This window comes from Embiotoca jacksoni, unplaced genomic scaffold (assembly GCF_022577435.1).
Source record: "Embiotoca jacksoni isolate LCO1_2020_lvr unplaced genomic scaffold, fEmbJac1.0.p SCAF_36, whole genome shotgun sequence".
NCBI classification, from domain to species: Eukaryota; Metazoa; Chordata; class Actinopteri; family Embiotocidae; genus Embiotoca; species Embiotoca jacksoni.
The window spans coordinates 389,512-408,898 of NW_027185388.1; the positions used below are offsets into that span (position 1 = coordinate 389,512).

Here is a 19,387-nt window from a genome sequence, read left to right on the forward strand (position 1 = left end):
TATAGTATGACTTTTTGTATCATATTTCGGACAACATGCTATAGTATGACTTTTTTGTCATATTTTAGACGACATGCTATAATATGACTTTTTTGTCATATTTTGGACGACATGCTATAATATGACTTTTTGTATCATATTTCAGACGACATGCTATAGTATGACTTTTTGTATCATATTTTGGACGACATGCTATAATATGACTTTTTGTATCATATTTCGGACGACATGCTATAGTATGACTTTTTTGTCATATTTCGGACGACATGCTATAATATGACTTTTTTGTCATATTTTGGACGACATGCTATAATATGACTTTTTGTATCATATTTCAGACGACATGCTATAATATGACTTTTTGTATCATATTTCAGACGACATGCTATAGTATGACTTTTTGTATCATATGTCAGACGCCATGCTATAGTATGACTTTTTTGTCATATTTTAGACGACATGCTATAATATGACTTTTTTGTCATAATTTGGACGACATGCTATAGTATGACTTTTTGTATCATATTTTGGACGACATGCTATAATATGACTTTTTTGTCATAATTTGGACGACATGCTATAGTATGACTTTTTGTATCATATTTTGGACGACATGCTATAATATGACTTTTTTGTCATAATTTGGACGACATGCTATAGTATGACTTTTTGTATCATATTTTGGACGACATGCTATAATGACTTTTTGTATCATATTTTGGACGACATGCTATAATATGACTTTTTTGTCATAATTTGGACGACATGCTATAGTATGACTTTTTGTATCATATTTTGGACGACATGCTATAATATGACTTTTTGTATCATATTTTAGACGACATGCTATAGTATGACTTTTTTGTCATAATTTGGACGACATACTATAGCATGACTTTTTGTATCATATTTTAGACGACATGCTATAGCATGACTTTTTGTATCATATTTCGGACGACATGCTATAGTATGACTTTTTTGTCATATTTCGGACGACATGCTATAATATGACTTTTTTGTCATATTTTGGACGACATGCTATAATATGACTTTTTGTATCATATTTCAGACGACATGCTATAGTATGACTTTTTTGTCATATTTTGGACGACATGCTATAATATGACTTTTTTGTCATATTTTGGACGACATGCTATAATATGACTTTTTTGTCATGTTTTGGACGACATGCTATAATATGACTTTTTTGTCATATTTTGGACGACATGCTATAATATGACTTTTTGTATCATATTTCAGACGACATGCTATAGTATGACTTTTTTGTCATATTTTGGACGACATGCTATAATATGACTTTTTTGTCATGTTTTGGACGACATGCTATAATATGACTTTTTGATCATATTTTAGACGACATGCTATAATATGACTTTTTGTATCATATTTCAGACGACATGCTATAATATGACTTTTTGTATCATATTTCAGACGACATGCTATAGTATGACTTTTTGTATCATATGTCAGACGACATGCTATAGTATGACTTTTTGTATCATATTTTGGACGACATGCTATAATATGACTTTTTGTATCATATTTCGGACGACATGCTATAGTATGACTTTTTTGTCATATTTCGGACGACATGCTATAATATGACTTTTTTGTCATATTTTGGACGACATGCTATAATATGACTTTTTGTATCATATTTCAGACGACATGCTATAATATGACTTTTTGTATCATATGTCAGACGCCATGCTATAGTATGACTTTTTTGTCATATTTTAGACGACATGCTATAATATGACTTTTTTGTCATAATTTGGACGACATGCTATAGTATGACTTTTTGTATCATATTTTGGACGACATGCTATAATGACTTTTTGTATCATAATTTGGACGACATGCTATAGTATGACTTTTTGTATCATATTTTGGACGACATGCTATAATATGACTTTTTTGTCATAATTTGGACGACATACTATAGTATGACTTTTTGTATCATATTTTGGACGACATGCTATAATATGACTTTTTGTATCATATTTCGGACGACATGCTATAGTATGACTTTTTTGTCATATTTCGGACGACATGCTATAATATGACTTTTTGTATCATATTTCAGACGACATGCTATAATATGACTTTTTGTATCATATTTCAGACGACATGCTATAGTATGACTTTTTGTATCATATGTCAGACGACATGCTATAGTATGACTTTTTGTATCATATTTTGGACGACATGCTATAATATGACTTTTTGTATCATATTTCGGACGACATGCTATAGTATGACTTTTTTGTCATATTTCGGACGACATGCTATAATATGACTTTTTTGTCATATTTTGGACGACATGCTATAATATGACTTTTTGTATCATATTTCAGACGACATGCTATAATATGACTTTTTGTATCATATGTCAGACGCCATGCTATAGTATGACTTTTTTGTCATATTTTAGACGACATGCTATAATATGACTTTTTTGTCATAATTTGGACGACATGCTATAGTATGACTTTTTGTATCATATTTTAGACAACATGCTATAATATGACTTTTTTGTCATAATTTGGACGACATGCTATAGTATGACTTTTTGTATCATATTTTGGACGACATGCTATAATATGACTTTTTTGTCATAATTTGGACGACATGCTATAGTATGACTTTTTGTATCATATTTTGGACGACATGCTATAATATGACTTTTTTGTCATAATTTGGACGACATGCTATAGTATGACTTTTTGTATCATATTTTGGACGACATGCTATAATATGACTTTTTTGTCATAATTTGGACGACATGCTATAGTATGACTTTTTGTATCATATTTTGGACGACATGCTATAATGACTTTTTGTATCATATTTTGGACGACATGCTATAATATGACTTTTTGTATCATATTTTGGACGACATGCTATAGTATGACTTTTTTGTCATATTTTAGACGACATGCTATAATGACTTTTTGTATCATATTTTGGACGACATGCTATAGTATGACTTTTTTGTCATATTTTAGACGACATGCTATAATGACTTTTTGTATCATATTTTAGACGACATGCTATAATATGACTTTTTTTGTCATATTTTAGACGACATGCAATAGTATGACTTTTTGTATCATATTTTGGACGACATGCTATAGTATGACTTTTTTGTCATATTTCAGACGACATGCTATATAGTATGACTTTTTGTATCATATTTTGGACGACATGCTATAGTATGACTTTTTTTGTCATATTTTAGACGACATGCTATAGTATGACTTTTTTGTCATATTTCAGACGACATGCTATATAGTATGACTTTTTTGTCATATTTCAGACGACATGCTATATAGTATGACTTTTTTGTCATATTTCAGACGACATGCTATATAGTATGACTTTTTGTATCATATTTTGGACGACATGCTATAATATGACTTTTTTGTCATATTTCAGACGACATGCTATATAGTATGACTTTTTTGTCATATTTCAGACGACATGCTATATAGTATGACTTTTTTGTCATATTTCAGACGACATGCTATATAGTATGACTTTTTGTATCATATTTTGGACGACATGCTATAGTATGACTTTTTTTGTCATATTTTAGACGACATGCTATATAGTATGACTTTTTGTATCATATTTTGGACGACATGCTATAGTATGACTTTTTTGTCATATTTCAGACGACATGCTATATAGTATGACTTTTTGTATCATATTTTGGACGACATGCTATAGTATGACTTTTTTTGTCATATTTTAGACGACATGCAATAGTATGACTTTTTGTATCATATTTTGGACGACATGCTATAATATGACTTTTTTGTCATATTTCAGACGACACGCTATAACATGACTTTTTGTATCATATTTTGGACGCCATGCTATAGTATGACTTTTTTTGTCATATTTTAGACGACATGCTATAGTATGACTTTTTTGTCATATTTTAGACAACATGCTATAGTATGACTTTTTTTGTCATATTTTAGACGACATGCTATAGTATGACTTTTTTGTCATATTTTAGACGACATGCATGACTTTTTCATCATATTTTTTGTCATATGTTGGACGACATGCTATAATATGACTTTTTGTATCATATTTTGGACAACATGCTATAATATGACTTTTTGTATCATATTTTGGACGACATGCTATAATATGACTTTTTTTGTCATTTCAGACGACATGCTATAATGACTTTTTTGTCTTTTTTTTTTAAGTATGCCTCGACCCGCTGGCTCCTCGACGTGCAGCATGCGAGGGCCTGCATATCACTGCTTGCAGTTGTAATTAGATATTAGACCTCAAACACAGCTGTGTTTGGGGGCGTGTCTGGTTTCCGGTATAAATGAGTGTTTACATCTGTCAGATTCACCCCTCGCTCCTTCTAAACTCATCAAAAATACAGTTACTTCTGCCTCAAAAAACACCCCAAGAATTAGCAAAATTATTTGTATATTAGTATATCCTGTTGTTTTTTTGTTCAAGCCTTTCTTTCTGTGCATACGTGGACAAAAATGAGAATTAGCGTATTTGCGTCTTCTGGTCATAAAGAGATGCATTATAAAGTCCACTGCATCTCACTGAGAAAACAGAAAAGTGGAATTTGAAGCCCTATTTTAACTTGACATGAACATTATCATGTATTTTCAAATGCAACTGTGAATTTTGACTCGCATCTCTCAAGACTGAAATAGTTTCCTGATATGAGGGTGTTGTACAAAGAAAGGGGTGAACGCATACTTATTTAAATACCAAAAATAAGTCAGTCGTTATTAATTCAAACCTACTGATTTCAACGTGCTGAAAGTGGAGGAGCAGTAGTGACTCACAGGTGATTTTTTTTTTTTTTTCTCTCACTTTCTCCAAGTTATTTCTTCCCTGTAAACCCGACAGTGCACTGCAGTAACCGCTTGAAAATAACTCCCCCTAAACACTTCACACTGTGAGTCACGTTGAGTCTGTCTTGTCTTCTTATCACCTTCAGCTTGACTGCACAGTGTTCTCAGCGCAAATCTTTTCTGTTTTGCCGGCCCACGGGCGGCTGATTGTCGAGGAGAAATGTGCGCAAATCTCAGAAATGAACCGATTTCCAAATTGTAGAAAACAATCTTCAGTGTTCCCCGCCCCGTTAGGGGATGTGGACGGGGGATGATTGCTGCACTTTCACAAGGGAGAACTGCAGGTAATTTGGTTCATTCTGGTTGTCTTAACAAGTTACGTGCAGTCTCAGTGCCACAGTGCGCATTAGAGGGCTCTGCTATTCATCACAGAACCAGGGTTACAAAACATAACCATCCTTCGAGGCCTCCTCCTCGGGAAATGGAGCAGTAGGTGAAACCCACAGCTCCCATATGTGTGTGTGTGTGTGTGTGTGTGTGTGTGTTGTTTTTTTTTTTAAATCATATTCTACCAGCGACTGTACTGTTAAGAGTTTAATATCAGATCCTCTTTGCATGAAAGGACTGTTTACACAAAGTTCATCTCCAGACAAACGCTTTGTCCAAGCGGTGACAGGGAGGTTTGATTTTTGTTATGGTCGGGAACTCTTCCCCGAGACAAGAGGCCGGTCTGCAACTGATGGCTTTTCAAAATAATAAACAACCCCCCCCCTCCCCCAACAATAAAACTGGAGATGAGCAAGGGAACAGCGTGCAATTAAAGTCAAGGGCCATTTAACGGAGGTGCGAGACCGCGCAGCCCCCTTTTTCCGATTCCTTCAAGGGATGACTTTGCGCTCGTCACCGTGGCTCATTTCGCCGCCCGAACGCAGTCAATAACGGAGGTTATTCCATTCCGCTGTGTCCATCTCCAGCCACCTCCCTCCCACGTTCCACCCCCCCCCAACCCCCACCCCACCAACGTTTCTCAGCTCAAACTCATCCCGTTTACAGTGTTCGTACTCCTCCGTAGCTTCCCCTTGAAGGTTAATGCAAGCTATCGCCTCCTTATTGCTTCCCCTTAGGCAATGGAATAAGTTTTTCTCCCGACCGGTGCCTGTTAAATCATGCGGAGTAAAGTCATATTCTCATCTATTCCCTCTGCTAAACATATTGATAATGAACTTACTCTCAAATGACCTGCCATGCATTTTATGAAATTCACCGCACGGTAACTTGACGAACAATCTGGATTTCATCTGATGCGTTGATTCATTTTAGAAATGGTCACGTTCATCGTCCCCAGAGGACGAATCCTTCTGACTTGGATGATCGGCTGACTTTTCCTTTCTTGGCAGGGTGTCAGTTTCCTCTCAGTTATCTCAATAATCGTGATTGTCATGAAAAAAAAAGTTTTCCAGATAATTAAGGTCCCCAGGGGATGAATCCTGTTGACTCATTTGACATCTAGCAGTAAAATACAGGATGTTAAAATACAGTCTCGGTCGATAGCCATGAGTCAAATTTGGCAGATGCATTCATGGGCCCCAGATGATGAACCTTAATGATTTTTGGGGATTTCATGCTTATGCTGTGACACTGGGATGGAAATGAGTCTGTCGGATGGCCTGTCTATTTATTTCATCTAAACAAATCTTGAATGGGCTGCCATAAAATTTTATAGAAATGCATGCTCCCCAGATGATGAATCTCAATGCTGTAAGTGATTTTCAGATTTTTTTTTTTTTTTTTGTGGAACCACCAGCAGGTCAATCCCTACAGATTGGTTCGGATTGAAATATTCTGACATAAATTTGGTACAGACATTCATGTTCCCCACAGGATGAATTGTATCATTACACTTAGAGCCATCAACCGGTCAAAATTTGATTTGTCTACGAAACACCAGCAAAACAAATGACAATCACACCAGCCTCGGCTGGGCTTTAAGTTCAGTGCTAATTTGCAAAACTAAAATGACCATCTCTGCTGGGCCTCAGTACACCCTCACAGATCTGCTAGAACAGCTGTTTGTTTTTTTTTATCGAGCATGACTTCGGATCACCTAAAGCGTGTATTAAATGGTGCATCTCAAGGGGTTTATCCGTATTACATTCAAACTAAACGCTTCAAATCAAAACTGAGCTGTTTCGAAGAAATTCACAGTGTGTAGAAGCGTGTAACTCCTCCGTGCCGAGTCCCCCTGGAGGTCATTATCTTCAAATAGTACGTCTTAAAATGAAGTTGCAAAATATTGCACCGAGAAATCTTCGTGCCAAACCGGATTGAGCCCCACTTCCCCGGCAGCCGGTAACCTTGTCCTCGCCGAGGCGCTCTCTCCTCAGCTGCCGTCTGATTTCTGCATCCATCTGTATCAAACAGGGAGTCCAGATGAGCCAGCAGGATGTTTGAATAATGACTGATTGCAGTGAGAGTAAACACGGTCCAAGTGCATTGATTTTTTTTTTTTTTTATTATTATTATTTTTTTAAAAGGGACTATTGCCTCCTTTGTCATCATGTTCACTTTATCTGCCCCTTCTCCTCTCATTGCGAGATGTGCCCTCATTCATCCACTACTTTGGTACTCAAATAGTGATTTCTGGGCTTGATAATTGGTGTGCTTTGGCTATACTCACTCCATTGCCCGCCCAGGCCACAGAGAAAACAAAGACATCACAGGCTCTAAAATAAAGAGTGATGATCACCCAGGATCGGCCTCCCTCCGCCTGTAACAGCCAAGCGCTTAAAAGTGCTCCTTTGGAAACAAAAACAGAATTTATTTAGCTTATGTTAAAATAAGCTTTTGACATTCTTTGAAATTCAAATTAAGCCAGACATCACTCACCAAATTGTTCTGTTTAATTTGTATGGAATGAACGACTTCTGTTTACTTGAATGCTTCGACAAAATCTGTAAGGTCTGGTGTTAAATTATGTCTCGGTTTAGCTCCACCTATTTCAAGATGAGACTCCTTGTTTCAAGTCACTGCTCCACCATTATGAAGTCATTCCCACTTAAGTTAGTGCTTTGTTTTCTTGTTCTTTGGCCTCAATGTTTTCAGTGTGCTAAAATTATCAACAACATAATCGAAATTAGGAATTATTAACTAATATTCAGTGTATTTCACTTATTACTGTGCTGTCGCAAGTCTAAATGAATTTTCTATTTTTAAACGTAAGACTTCTTGTCAAGTATAACAACAAGCTGCACGGACAGATAATTTTGCTTATAATACGTCATTAACTTCTTAAACTGTGTGTTTTTTTCTTGTATTTTTACCGACCAGCCTGTCATGAAGCGTAGTGTCGTAGAAGTGGAAAGTTGCACCTGTGGATATCGCTCGATCAGTCATGAAGGGTTCATCCTCTGGAAATGTTGGAAGAATTAGATAATAAAATCAAGAGTCCTACATTTACACAATCGGGCAATTTTAACCCAAAATACTATTTGACAATCACTGGGAGCTACGGAATTATTATGTAAAACATCTTTTTCTTTTGTTGTTTATTTCTCGGTTGGGAAACAGCTGCATTACTGCCACCTTCTGGTGGTAGCGGCGCAGGACTACCACACGCCGGCAAAAACAAGAAAAAAATATATTTTAAGACAAGACAGCTTCGAAACCTGAGTTTTCAGCACTTCTGTTAAAACGTCCGTAGTCGGTCTTCTGACAGGAACTGAGAAACGTCAGCGCAAGAACATTTCTGCACATTTCTTTTGCACACCGTCAACTGTTCTGTTCTTTTTCAGGAAATTATACAAGAAAAATTGTTCTGTAATTACATTTGTAGGTCGGAGATAAAGGTCGACACTTCCTGTCTCAATTTTTTTTTTATCTCCGTCTCGCTTCCTCTCTCGCTTCTCCAAGATGTGAGAAAAAAAATACTTGTTGTTTTTTTTTCCAGCTGTCGGGAGTGTCTGTGACATTTTGGCTCAAAACACAAATTCACAGATGAACGCCGACTTTAAATACGAACTTGGAGTTAGAAATAAAGTCATTTTTAGTCAAGGATAATTTTGTTACTGTATTTAATAATATTTCGTAATCATTCAGTGTTTTTAATAAAAAAATTAATTAAAAATAAGTCATATCCAAAACCCGACGGGGGTTGTGTTGTTACAGTGTAATCAGAGTTGAATATGGTCACGCAGGTGGAATTCCCCCAGAATAGTTTTACTTCTGCAACATGCTGGCATGTGGTCAAGTGCATTTTCCAAGTTGAAAAAACAACAACAACCGATACCACAAATTCAATATGATGACACAAAATTCAAAATTAGAAGAGGCTGAAGATGATCAGCAGCATCTGAAGATCTGCGTGAATACAACCACTCGGGCTCCAGCAGGGACTCACGGGCAGGCAATTAGACCCTAAATGATCCTGAGTACATAATTAAGTTTTATCTTCGGACTACAAAGGAAACTTCACGGCGAATGCTGTATAGATCTACTGAACGAAGCATGTCAGTGTTAAATTCACTGAGTTTACTCCTGATTAAATGAGATAGCTTGAATTTTTTTTTTTTTTTTTAATGTGTTTCTATGTCGTTTTCTTAAATTGCCTTTTGGAGAACCTCGTCTTTCCCCAGTGCAGTCGAAATATTACATTCACTAAATGACCCATTTCGCACGAGCCGGTTGAGCTGACCATTATTTTGCATAATCTTTTAGAGTTGTTGCAATTAATCTGGATAAAAACAGCTGGATGAAAAAGAAATGTCAGACTCCGTCACTTCTTCTGTGGTTAAATGGCACATAATCGGGGACTTATCGCCTCCGCGGTACATTCTTTATGTTGATTATTGATATCTGTCACTGTTAGTCATTTATTTGTATATTTCAGTCATAGGTTTAATATATTATTTATATCATATCTGCCTAAATGCAAATAGAAATGTAAATCAGTGGCTGTTCTTCTTAATAAGTTGTATTATTACAATATGATTAGGCTTGTACTAAAATAGAGGCATAAAAAAATGGACCCAAAAAAAAGACAATCAAATTGTTAATTCCAATTATTTGGATGACAATCAATCACCTGCTATAACTCCGCGATGGTTTCGCTCCTCGCCGAGCGAACCGATGCTTCCGTGTGATTCTTTCTGGCGTTTAAAGCTCGCGTTATTGTGACGTCGGGAGATAACGAAACCCGTTTCTTCCTGGCGGCAGGTGACCGACTTCCCGGACGAGCAGCTCCTGGTCGCCGTGTTCTCGGGGGTTCCGACAGCCGCCGAGCTCTTCCTGCTGCCTCGCAGGAACCAGTCGGAGGGCAAGAAGAAGAGCGAGGAGGAGCTGGAGCGGGTGCGGGGAGACCCCGGGCTGACATCTATTGTTGGGAACTGATCGACGATCGCTGCGCCTTCAATAACTTGTCGTGTGCGTTCAACAGGCCTCTGATATCATCGTGAGCGCGCTGAACCAGAACCTGGTGGAGTTCGAGCTGAAGCCCGGAGTCAGGGTGATCGTGTACAACACACAGTTGACACTGGGTGAGACGTATTTACTTACTCGCTGCTTTCACCCCGCTTATCAACAAAAAAAATACTCCGTTCCACGGGGGGGGGGGGGGGGAAATGGGGGGAGGGGGGGGGTTCGTTTTCAATACGCCCCGACAATTTTTTTTCCATTTTTCATCCTGAAGACCCCAGAAACAGACGCGTAATAACCGTGTTTTGACAAGTAGAATTATTCTTTGGTCCGCCAATTAAAATTCCTGTCAGCCTGCCTCAATCCCAGGCAGGAGAAACACATGGGAGTGAGGGGGTGGGGGTGGGGGGGGGGGGGTGGATTTTTAAGTGGAGCTCCTTGAGACGAGGGATCTTTTATGCCTGCCATCAAAAGCCGAACATCTGTTCCATTTCTTTTACAGCCATCCAACCGCAAAATGAGTGTAACACTGAGTATAATTATGTTGATTATTTAGTCCTTGAGAAAGAACACTGTACGGTTTGAGGGCAGAAGCCGAATTGAGAAATGCTTAAGAAGTCGACAACACGGTTCACTTCTTTTAACTGCTGGAAACGTGACTTTCGAGACCCTCGAACACACTCCTGACAGGGAGGGGGAAAAAAAATAAATAAAAAAAATTGCCGTCGGGCGTATCAGATCGGCGCCGCTTCACGGACGCGCAGTGACGGTAAATAAAAACAACTCCGCCGGAAAACTCGTTGTCTTTTTTTTTTTAAATTTTGGCCTCAGCAGCTCCCGCGTCCCACCGCTGGACACGTCTCAGCTCGTATCGGCCGCTCGGCTGGGTTTCATTAGGAACGCGGTCTCCGGAGTCGTCCGGTATTAACAGCTCGGCGACGTTTTGGCTGTCGAGCTCCACTCTTAATGACATCGGAGGTGTACCCAGCCGGATCCATCTTTATATTTCACCTCCCAAAGAAAAGGTCTTTAAAAGAAAAGGCTCGGAGGCGTCCGAGAAAGGTCGTCATTAGGCAGCCGCCTCTACTTCGCCGCTGACGGGAGCAGAAATTACATCGCCATTTTTTTTTTTTTTTTTTTTCCCTTCAGTGACAGACATTAATGCACCCTTCAAAAATAATGACACGAATTTAAGGTGGACGCAATATTTAGCAAAACCACGTAGTGTGATATTAATCGTGCCATTTTGCCTGTTTTTTTTTCTTCTTTTTTTTTTCCCAATTACAAAACTTCCTGCCGCTGTCAACTTCTGCCCGGCAACAGAAACTGCAATTTCACGCTGCTTCACCTTATGACATTTTGAGATACATTAAAAAAAAAAAAGAAGACAAAAAAAAGCATCATCTCCTAATGCATCAATGTTGTACAAACTGTACACATACTGTACAGGCAAGTGTAAGAAAAGACATAACACCGGGAGGAATTTTTATTTACCTGTTGCTGTTAACATACACAGCGGAGAGAAAAAAAACAACAACCTCAAACACAATCTCCCACTTTCTTCTGTAAACCTGCACGAGGATTTCCAGCACCCTTGACGGGCGGCTGCTTCCGCAGTCGTGGGATTCGACGTGCGAAAGAGGCTTAACCTGCAAGAGCTTTTTCAGGAACAGCAACAGCTAAAGATTGCAGCTTAAAAATCAAACAAGGGGCATTTTTAACGACGAAGCACACTGATACCGATACAGATCGAGCTCGAGCCCCCGACGAGCTTCCTGTTGCTGGTAACGGCCGCTAAGGCTCATGGGTAAGCGTAAGTATTCTTAGCGGTCTGTCATTCAAAATTCTCAGAAACTAAAAACAATTTTTTTTTTTTTTTTGGTCATTATCTCAATTTACAAAGAAGACTTCTGCACTTAAAGATATTTCAGGTTAGAAAGAAAATGATTATAAACAACTGAACTTTGAAGCTCAAGCAGACAGATCAAAGCACATTTTGTGCGCCGTTACTTTATTTCACTTTACTTTTTGTCAGCCGGGCTCTGCTCCCTCTCCCTCTCTCTCTCTCTCTCTCACCATCAAATAGCATTTCAAGCGCTTATTCTGACAGCAGACGCAGCCTTTTGTATTATATATAGTCTAGTTTTCTTATTCGTTGCTACAAAAACGTTATGCAAGTGAAATATGTCCGTGACGTGCAGCGTTGCTTGTTATTGTTATTGCGGGTGATTACACTTGACTCTCTGTCAGGTAGTTGTTAAAAAAAGAAACTCGCAATTTGTGTGAGGGAATGATTATTGATGCTAAACCAAAAAGTATATGTTGTATATGTTTACATACGGGGCTCCCAACGACGAAGTAGCATCTTTATTGTGGTGATTCATCTGACGTGGACAAAAAAAGCTAAACGACCTGAAAAGGTTTGAAACAGTTACACACGGGATCAGCAACTTCACTTCACCGTACCAAATTAAACCAATCTTTATTTTAGAATGTTTAAACATTATCAAGGTCCGGTCCACATTTCATGAACATCGTCACATGAATACATCATTTTGTCGCATCATTTAGCCAAATGGTAAACTGCCTTTAATAGCTGCGCTGTTTTTAGTTTTTTTTAGTTTTTTTTTTAACAATTTCATTGTACTAGTTATTTTATATCGGTATCTAAAAGTTCAGCCAAATATCTGATTGTGATCGAACCAAAACAACCAACGCCCTTCGTCCCACAGCGCCCCTGGTGGACTCCAGCCCCCGACACAGCAGCTCGGCGATGCTCATGCTGCTGTCGGTGGTGTTCCTCGGCCTCGCCGTGTTCCTCATCTACAAATTCAAGAGGTATTGTACCCGCCGCTTCTCCGATTGCCAACACCCGCGTCAGTGCGCACCCATCGCCGTGTTCTCCATTGTCGACGAGCGCCGCCTGGAGCCGTCGGTCGCGGCCGCGTTCTCGCGGTTTGATTCGACGCGACGCCTCCGCGGGCTCGAACCCAAACTTTTACTGAACGGTTCCGGCGCACCGGGATCGGGCGCCGGTCGGCGGGGGGGAAATGCAGCGAAAACGGTTCGGTACGTGGCGTCTGCGCCTCGGCTCTTGTTCGCTGAAATAAATTATTCATTCTCAAAATGATTCTCTTGAAAAGTCGGAGGGAAATGGAAAAGCCGTCATTAATTATGGATACGAAATTGTTCCCATTAGGCTGAAGAGGATGCATTTTTCAAGAAATCTGACAGTTGACAAAACAGCGATTAATAAGCGAAATGAATGGTAATCGGAAATAAATTGGATGCCGGCTAAATAAACATGTATATGGGCCGGTATATAAATGCTGATGGGAAAAAGATTCAGACGTTACTGTAATTTGCCTGGAAATAAGTTACCGCGGTGTAACTGAAGCCTGGAAAACAAAAAAACGAAAAAGGTTGTCAGCAGCGGGAAACAACTTTCTGCGAAGTTAAATTGCCGAATACGCGAATGTTTATTTATTTATTTTATTTTTTTTAAAGAAGTTCATTTGTCGATTTCTTCTCGTGCAAAATCCTCAGAAAAATACCTTGGATCAACATTTACGCCGAGGTGAACCAGGAGAAGGAGCAGGAGATGATCGGCTCGGTGGGGCAGGGCGACAGCACGCCCAAAATCACCCTGAGTGAGTTCTCCACGTCCAAAGAACTCATGGAGAAGGAGCTGGACGCCAGGGTCAAGAGTAAGTCCAGTCTCAAATGATGTCCGGGAGCGGTCGAAAGTGTTCCTCGAGACGGGATTGTCTTTCTTTGGTTTAGGCGACGGTTGGCAGGGTGAAAAGTCAACGTGACACTCAGGATAATTAAGTCCATATTCCTGCCGTACTTCAGCTGCTGAAATTGTATTATTTCTTTTAGACAAAAAAATGCATCTCCTTTAACAAGTTATAATTATTGCGAGGAGAGGAAGTCCTCGGAGCGGAGACGGTCCCGTTAAGAATAGATTCTAGTGTGGAAAATAATGAATAAAAGCAACATGTTTAACATGCTGCGAGTTAGAAAGAACATTTCAATCCAAAAAAAAAAAAAAAAAAGAAGTGAATTGCTTCACCATCACCAACAGAAGGCAGCTCAGGCCGTCAGGCAGGTGCAGTCCCTGCATGCTTTTGGCCCTGAGATAGTTTAGAAGACTCCCGCAGTTTCATTTTTTTTTTTTGGGGGGGGGGGGGGAATTTTAAGAGGAGCTGCAGGGAATGGAAAGTCGAACATCCGCGGACACCCGCGGACACCCGGCAGCGCCGAGGCCGCGAATGTTCCGCTTCATTCCCAGCTGAATATTTTTATTCACCTCGATGCTCATCATAACTTTCTGCATTGAATCTTTCTTCCTCCACCGGAGCGGCCTGTGATTCAGTAAAATCCCCACGATGCAGGAAGGCGGCGGTTCGTACATTTCCCACAATGCAGCTCGGTACTGTCTTTCCGCAGCCTGTCCCAAATCTTTTAAACTCCACAACCCCAGTTTGTCACGTGATCCTGATGACATCATCAACCTGAGATGACATCGCGCTGGTTATTTAAAAAAAACAACAAAAAAAAAACAATATAAAGTTTAAAGCACTATAAAGAACTGACCTTTATAAGTAAAATGAGTGCCGTTGCCGTTTAATTAGAAGATCGATTCTGTCCTTTCAACGAGAATACGAATGTTATTTAGCACCGAAGCATCGTAAACAAACAGAAATAGTGCATTTTGAAACGGAAATTTAGTCTTTAAAGTGTCGCTGAGCGTCGGCCCGGACCCTGAATTAAACATATCATCACAAAAACACATATTTTTCTAATGGATCACTCTAATTTCCACAGTTCAACAGCTCCGGAGCCTCTGAATAGGAAATAAGTACGACGTGTCGATGTCAAAGAAGTTCTTTGTTTTGCCGGCATTAAAACGCTCGACTAACTCTCTTTGTTCTTGGCTTGTTTTCCCTCTTTTGTTTTGTATATTTTTTTTTCTGCTCAGGGGGAGTCGGGAACGCCTGCGAGAGCACAAGGGAGATCCCAAACTGTACTAGTGTGTAACAAAAATCCAGAGGGCGACGGTTTGTGTACAGAGCGAAGTCTGACAGTGTCGGGGGTTCTCTTTTTCTGTTTTGTAATTCTCAACACAACTGATGTTAATAGTTTTCTAAGGGACCTCATTTATACAGACTTGCACGGATGTGTCGTTCAGCAACATCCATGCAGCAAAAAAAAAAAAAAAAAAGAATAAGAAAATGTCAATCTGCTCAATGAGATCGCTGTAATCACTGACAGAACTTCCTGAGTTTTTGCGGATGTATAAGCTACATAAACGAAATTCATTTGCGGAGTGAAATATCTTTTGTGGAAACCTTATGAAGAGTTCTGTAAATTTCCTAAGGAGTTTGCTTTTGAAAATCATTTCTGCCCATATGTAGACTATAACGTCTGAGTCTTCAATCAAACAGGGAATATTATCGAAATGTACAATATTACCATCTGTTCTGTTAAATGTATATATTATTACTTTCTACACGCTCGTCGTCGGAGCGCCGCGGCGACGACAGAACGACGGTCCGTTGTTGTTTTTTTTGTTGTTTTTTTGTTGAAAGTGTGTTGAAACATTACTTAAAGAAATCAGCTTTGTTTTTGCGAAGGTCCTTGACTTGTGCATGTTCTTACTGAGGACACGACTTGTGTGTTGTAGATAAGCAAGTGTTGTAAATAGTTATTTTCTAATCATTCGTCAGAAGAGCCCAATCCGTTCTGTTCCCGCTCTCGTTCTCTCCGGTTCGTGTCGGGCGACGTGTATCTCGGCGGGAAGACGTTCACCCGCCGACGCGGGCGGAACCGCGCCGGCGTATTTCACACTTCCCTCCATCCCCCCCCCCCCCCCAGGAAGTGAAACGAGAAGCGTCGACGCGAGACGGATCGTGTTCCGTATGTTTATATTTTTAGTAGACATATACGATAGATAATCAGACATTTTGAAACCGTCTTGAAACTCTCGGAAACGAACATTATTTGCATCTGGGCGTCATTGCGTTACATTTTTGCCTTTTGAGTCGACGGCTCTGGATAGAAGCTTGAGGAGTTTGCTCTGTTTGTGGCAGCCGGCCGTCAAATTCTCAATGTTTAACACCCTCGGGAGACACGTGGTGACATTCATCCTCAAATGTTAACTGGGATTTTATAGGTTTACGTCCTTTAAAATACCAGTCGGCCTGCAGTTGGGTTCCAACAGCTGGTTCCATTTCGGATTTAGTTCCTTTGTGGCAAAATATGCTCAAGAACATCAAATTAAACTTATTTTTTCATCCTTATATATACATATACATATATATATACATATATATATATATATATATATATATATATATATATATTCTAGGTGTGCAAGAGGGTCCAGTTGGTCGTAGTCCATCACTTTGGTCCAAACTGAAACGTCTCAACCGCGATGGGATAAATTATCATAAAGTATCAGCGTAGAAAACGTATGCTACGCATTGAAATTTTATACCAAGTGACAAAGCATATATTCAAAAGTAGAACATATCGAAGCAATTCGGTCTGTGCCATGAAAGAAGGTTTATATCATATCAATATATGTATATATATTTTTTTTTTTATGCATGCTATCAAACCCAACTGTAAGCCAACAGGCATTTTAGAGTAAATAGCGTTTCCATTGAACTGACAATAAAAATATCAAAATCTCTCCATGATTTCATCAACCTGCGAAGCCTTTCCGCTGCAGTGTTTCCGGCTCCTCCGGTTCCACTCCGCTCCTTCTGCCTCCGTCTTCACGGAGTAGTCTCACACTTTACAGAACATCGTCTCCGACACCGACGGGACCCGTCAAGTGTTCACAGAAAAGAACTCTTCGCGGTGCAAACAGAGCAGACCGGCGATCCACCCAACTCGATGCTCCGCGTTTAGTCTGCGACGAGGCAGCGCCGTCCTCCCAGCGCGCAACACCCCGCCGGCGCTGCTGTTCTCCACTTCTTACAAAAGCCATGTGGCCTCGAGTCGACTCGCGTCGGACCTCCCGGTGTCCAGCGTAAACGATAATGAGAGAACACTGGCCCGGCTGAGCGAAGGACGCCACACGCAGAGCTTTCCCACAATGCTCGGCTCCAGTAAACAGCAGTTGCGGGAGAAGCGAGGGAGTAGAGGGGGAGGGGAGGGGGCTGCACAAAGATGTGGGCTGTCACATCATATATGTATTACCTCGAACGGGGCGCTCTCGTCTCGAACCGAAAAGCCAAGCCAAGCCAGGGCTTGTTACTGCAGACACAGCACTCATTGAACAAAGATTGTTTTACAGCTTTGTTGTGTTCAACACAAATCAGAAAGCCAAGGCTTGTTTTCTTGGCTGTAGTTTGGTTTTGGGTGGAGGCTTTGATGGCGTCACTTTGTTCTCATTCTTATTAGCGAAATAGGATTAAGAGGAACAGAAACATCAAAAAGTTTGTGCATCTCTATATATACATCCTTTTTTTGGGGGGGGGGGGGGGGGGGGTTCTTTTCTCTTGGACCCTTTGAAATTGTCAAGAATGTACAATGAATACAGCCCCACTGTAAAAATCTGGCTTTCCATAAAAGTCTGCAAAGAACGTGAAGAACAGATGCTAAATTAAAAAAAAAAAAAACATTGTTGCACAGACATAATGAAACTGTCACCAGTAAAAGAAACTCATCTGCTTTTCTTTTCTTTTTTTTTGGTCATCTCCTGGTGTTTGTTTCCTCATCGTTTATTCAATCACTGGACGTTTCCGTCTCATCTGATATCTCTAATGCCACATTTACTGTAAGCACCAGAGGAATCCATACTTGAACAACAACAGAGATTCTCTGAATTTGTGACTTTTTTTCTTTTTTTCAGAAGGCAAAAGCATTGTAATGTTCTTCAGTGCACAAAAATCTATAATGCATGCATCATCAGTAATGTTCGCTTTCATCTTTATTTCGATATTTCTACGGTAAAGAAACTGTCATTTTGAAATTGTTTCAAATAAATGTATTTTTGTACATCAGCTCTTTGGTTGTCTGGGTGATGAATTTCATGTTGAACGCGGCGGTGCAAAAAAAAACAAACAAAAAAAACAAAAAACGATTTGTTTTCGCTTGATGCCTCGGAGCACCAGCCTTCAGCATCGAAGCACAGGGAGAGGTTAAGCATGTACAGTCTGTTAAAATAAATGGACTGCAGCGTTGTCAGCGTAGTATGGAGACCGAAAGGAGATCATGATCCGGTTCCTCACTCCAAGTTAAACGTCAAATTGCTTGACTTTTCCCCGACTTCCAGCTGAAACTCAATGACCTACAATGATCAGAAAAAGAGGCTGCCGTTGTGCTGAGCAGAGAAACAAACAGACACATATTTTTTGTGTTCTCATCGATTTACAAGCTCAGGGCTGTTTTCGGGACAAAACTTTTCACCGCTTAAACTTACTTCGCAGTTATGATCACACCCACACCACACGTCTGTGAACCCTTATAAACACACTGACCCATGTGCAAATTCTTTTCCTAAACGTCATAAAAATGTCGTAGTATGTCGTCCAAAATGCCATAAAACTTTCATACTATAGTGTCGTCTACAATTTCGGAAAAAAAATTCATACAAAATGTGAAAAAAAATTCATACTATAGTATGTCGTCCAAAATGTAAAAAAAAGTCATACGTTGTACAAAATTTGAAAAAAAAAATCATAAAACTTTTAAATACTATAGCATTTTGTCTACCATTTCAAACTAAATTCATACCACAGTATGTCATCCAAAATGTCATAAAACCGTCATACTATAACATGTCGTACAAAATGTGAAAAAAATTCATACTAGTGTCATACAAAATATCATAAAAAAAAGTCATACTATAACATGTCCAAAATGTCATAAAACCTTCATACTATAGTGTCGTCTAAAATGAAAAAAAAAAAGTCATTGTATGTCATACAAAATATCATATAAAAGTCATAACATAGTGTTGTATAAAATTTCCCAAAAAAGGCCGTCCAAAATGTATAAAAAATGTCATTACCACATTATGGTCCTTCACAGAGTAAAATTTCATGACAAATGTTAAAGCTGTTGTGAAATAATTTCATATTAACAATAAATAA

At 39.3% G+C, this 19,387-nt stretch overlaps 1 protein-coding gene across 1 annotated transcript in view; it reads left to right on the forward strand.

The window, feature by feature from the left end:
• LOC138208248 (VPS10 domain-containing receptor SorCS3-like) overlaps nt 1–18,295 on the forward strand; it is a 198,875-nt gene extending 180,580 nt beyond the window's left edge. Inside the window, 5 exon segments of the mRNA XM_069166008.1 lie at nt 10,080–10,211; nt 10,300–10,399; nt 13,010–13,115; nt 13,824–13,984; nt 15,262–18,295. Of these exon segments, the coding sequence (XP_069022109.1) occupies nt 10,080–10,211; nt 10,300–10,399; nt 13,010–13,115; nt 13,824–13,984; nt 15,262–15,320 (558 nt within the window). The 3' untranslated portion in view covers nt 15,321–18,295.
• The last annotated feature ends 1,092 nt before the right edge of the window (nt 18,296–19,387 follow it).